The 3,390-nt window shown below is 37.2% G+C and overlaps 1 protein-coding gene across 1 annotated transcript; it reads left to right on the forward strand.

The window, feature by feature from the left end:
* Positions 1-219: 219 nt before the first annotated feature.
* On the forward strand, positions 220-3,390 carry LOC133322774 (histone H2A.v; the record flags this gene model as incomplete). The annotated part of the gene is made up of 3 exons (XM_061531737.1): positions 220-336; positions 538-651; positions 3,047-3,390. Coding segments are annotated over 3 exons (462 nt in total), but the record flags the coding sequence as incomplete, so codon positions are not given.

Here is a 3,390-nt window from a genome sequence, read left to right on the forward strand (position 1 = left end):
ATAGCAATTATTGCTGCAAAACATGCCAAAAATAATGTTTTGTATACCTTAAATGATGAAATTTGTGACAAATGCCGAATGTTATTCGTTTTTAACCTCACTTTTTTTTGTAGAAGTGTTCGTCGTTTGACTATAAATACAATGATTTGTATTTGGTATTTTCTGCGTTTGCCTGCTACGTTGTTTTCCTTTCAAAATTTGAAAATGTGATGTGTTTATTGTCGTATTAATAATAATTTTGTTTGTTATTGTTTAAAGGCTGGAGGTAAAGCTGGTAAAGATTCAGGAAAAGCAAAAGCCAAAGCTGTTTCACGTTCGGCCCGCGCTGGTTTACAGGTAAGAAGAAAAGTCGCGCGCGTTGTAATAACAAAATGCGAGGCAAACAAATCAAAAACATTTTCCCGCCATTTTACTTTGTGCCAGTGTGCGTGTGTGTATGGGGGTTTGGTTAAATGTTTTGATAAGTTTTCCTGCATTTTTTTATTTTGAAATTTTAAAATAGTTTTGAATATTAAAATAATGTTTTTTTCTTTTTAGTTCCCTGTTGGTCGTATCCATCGTCATCTGAAGAGTCGTACAACATCGCATGGACGCGTAGGTGCCACCGCCGCTGTTTATTCTGCTGCCATTCTGGAATATTTAACAGCAGAAGTAAGTAGTTGAACACAAAGAAATAGAATCAAACATTAGTACAGCCCTCCTTGTTGTAAGCCACTTCATGTGAAACACAACATGGAAAAATGCTATGCTCTTTGGCTGGCGACTGCTTAGAATCAAATACAGTTTTCCTAGTTTTTCTTTTGGCCGCTGCTGTTGTTGTATATTGTGTATGATGCCTTTACGCGCCAAATGATTTAGTTGTTGTGTGTACGTCGTTTCCTATCTTTTTTCTCTTTTCCTCCTTTTGACACAACAATCCGTTGAGGGGCGCAACACAGCAACATAATTATCACATTGACGACGACGACGAAGAAGAGTGTGTTTTGTAATGACTATTTTTGTTGTTTTTGTAGTTGTGTATATGTATATATGCTGTACACTGCTGTTTTATGTTTTCTTATGTTTTGTGTCGGGGTTTGGCCTGACTGCTGCCTGCTTAACTGACAGATGGTGGTCCCTTGTTTTGTTCTTTCGTTCGTTATGTTTTGTGGCGTCATTTGCCCGCCATTTTTGTATAAATTTTTTGTGTGTGCGTACTTTTTTATACGAGCATAGAGTTGCCAACTTTATTGCGTATGATATTTAGGGGAATTTGAATGTTCGAGGATTTTCAAAATATTTTTACTCAATAATAATAAAAAAATAGTTTTTTTTTGTGTTTATATTAGAATTTGATTATATAGATAATCGCAGTATTATAATTCGCATTAACCTAGATGTTGGTGCTTTTGTTTTCTTGAAAATCAAATCCCAACGGTCGACTAATAACCTATGTACTTGGCTCTTCTAAACCATCTACGCGATCTTGCCTTTCTTAGCACTAGTCGATGCTGCCAAGAATCTCGTTCTGATTCTCATTAGTTATTCCTGATACCATTCAACATCCCAGTCTTTTTCCTCCAATGGTGATTAATTAAGAAGTCTCTAAAACGCTATTGAGGTAGTTCCTTGTGAACTTTCGAATGAATTGGAGATTCGACAGTCGCCTACCTTCTGTCTTTGTCTAGCAGTTACTGGTACTGGTGATTCATCCATCTTAAGGACGGGAGTCTCATCAGTATCCGCTTCAACAGCCAACTGCCTGAGTAATCTTGCCACATCACAACAGGCCATGGAGATTGAGTGCGGATCCTTAACCTCGCCAGGGTTTACATCCTTAGTCATCAACTGGGAGAACGCACCTTGCTTCGGAGGAGACTTCAGGATCGCAACCGTGTTTGTCACCGTAGTGCTAATCACTGTAGTTGCAATTCGTAGTTTAAATTCGGCTACATAGAATGTGCTGTTGGTGAGGGATTGAGATCAACCATGGCATAGTCTCTTACCATGGCAAGGACTTGGCAGCTAAGCTTGAATAAATTTGTTGAGAGGCCCAGGTATTAACAAGGCTCCATTCTAATAGTCGGGACCCTGACTGCAAACCTTAGAACGCTAATGGGCACGAGGTCGCATGACACTTTGAGAGATAGTGACCCAAAACTTTGAGATGGTTATTTTGGGGCGCCATTTTCGCCTCGTCAGCTTAGGGATCATAGGCACTCGGTCATTTCCTCTGAGACTCTCTCCCTGAGCCTGCTAATTGTCCGCGACTGTTTATTTGTTATTCACAGCTACCCAATGAATAGTATTGGGCTTCCCACTATCCGCAACCTGTGGACGCATTCAGCTTTGCTCCCCGAAGGCGGTATAGACCTTACATAGGTCAAAGAAAAGATTTTATAAGGTGTTAAATCACTATATCAGGGCGAGCGTTTTCAGAGATAATACGATTCGGTAAAATTTCCGATAAGTTGCGCCGAAAAGTTGACTTCCATCCAATTTCGAACATAAAAATCGAAAATCTTCTCCAATAATTGTAACTTTTGGTCCAATCTCATTTTCGATAAGGTTGGATCCATCCACCGGACCATAAACAAATCAGGCCTTTAAGATGGAGAGACTTCTTAACCTTAACAATCGGGTTTTCCAAACTCCCGATGACAAATTTTGTTTGTTGACTAAGTTACTGACTGAATGAGTCAGAAGACCCAAGTCTTGATCCAAAATATATTGTAATGGTGTTCGTAGAAAGTGTCAAATTACCAAAACAGACGAGAAATGGCATAAAAATTCATAAATTCATAAAAACTTTGGGATATATCAGCAATATTCCTAGTTCTTTATTTTTCCCATCGATTACTTGTCCCAAAAACTTAATTTTTTCATCACATTCTGTTTTGCGGGTTTTATGCGGTTTCACGACCTCTAAACGTTTTCCCATTTTTAAAAGTGAATTTGTCAAAGAAGAAAACTTCATAAATGGCAGCTTACAAAATATCGCGAAACCTTTTAAATTTCTATGTTTATACAAATTTTTTACTAATCTTTTCTACTATTTTTTTTTCAGGTTTTGGAATTGGCCGGTAATGCATCAAAAGATTTAAAAGTCAAACGTATCACTCCCCGTCATTTGCAATTAGCCATTCGTGGTGATGAAGAATTGGACAGTCTTATCAAAGCAACCATTGCCGGTGGTGGTGTCATACCACACATTCACAAATCTCTGATTGGCAAAAAAGAAGACAACGTACAAGAGCCGCAAAGAAAAAATACCGTTATTTTATCGCAAGGGTATTAATATTTTAATTTTTCATTTACATATATTTTTTTAATTTTTATTTCTATTGCTAATAATTATATAATGATAAAAATAATATAAACCTTACAAAAAAACGTAAAATAATAAATTTT

The sequence above is a fragment of the Musca vetustissima genome, unplaced genomic scaffold, assembly GCF_032173495.1.
Source record: "Musca vetustissima isolate MV318-11 ecotype Yass unplaced genomic scaffold, APGP_CSIRO_Mvet_v1 utg339936, whole genome shotgun sequence".
NCBI lineage: Eukaryota > Metazoa > Arthropoda > Insecta > Diptera > Muscidae > Musca > Musca vetustissima.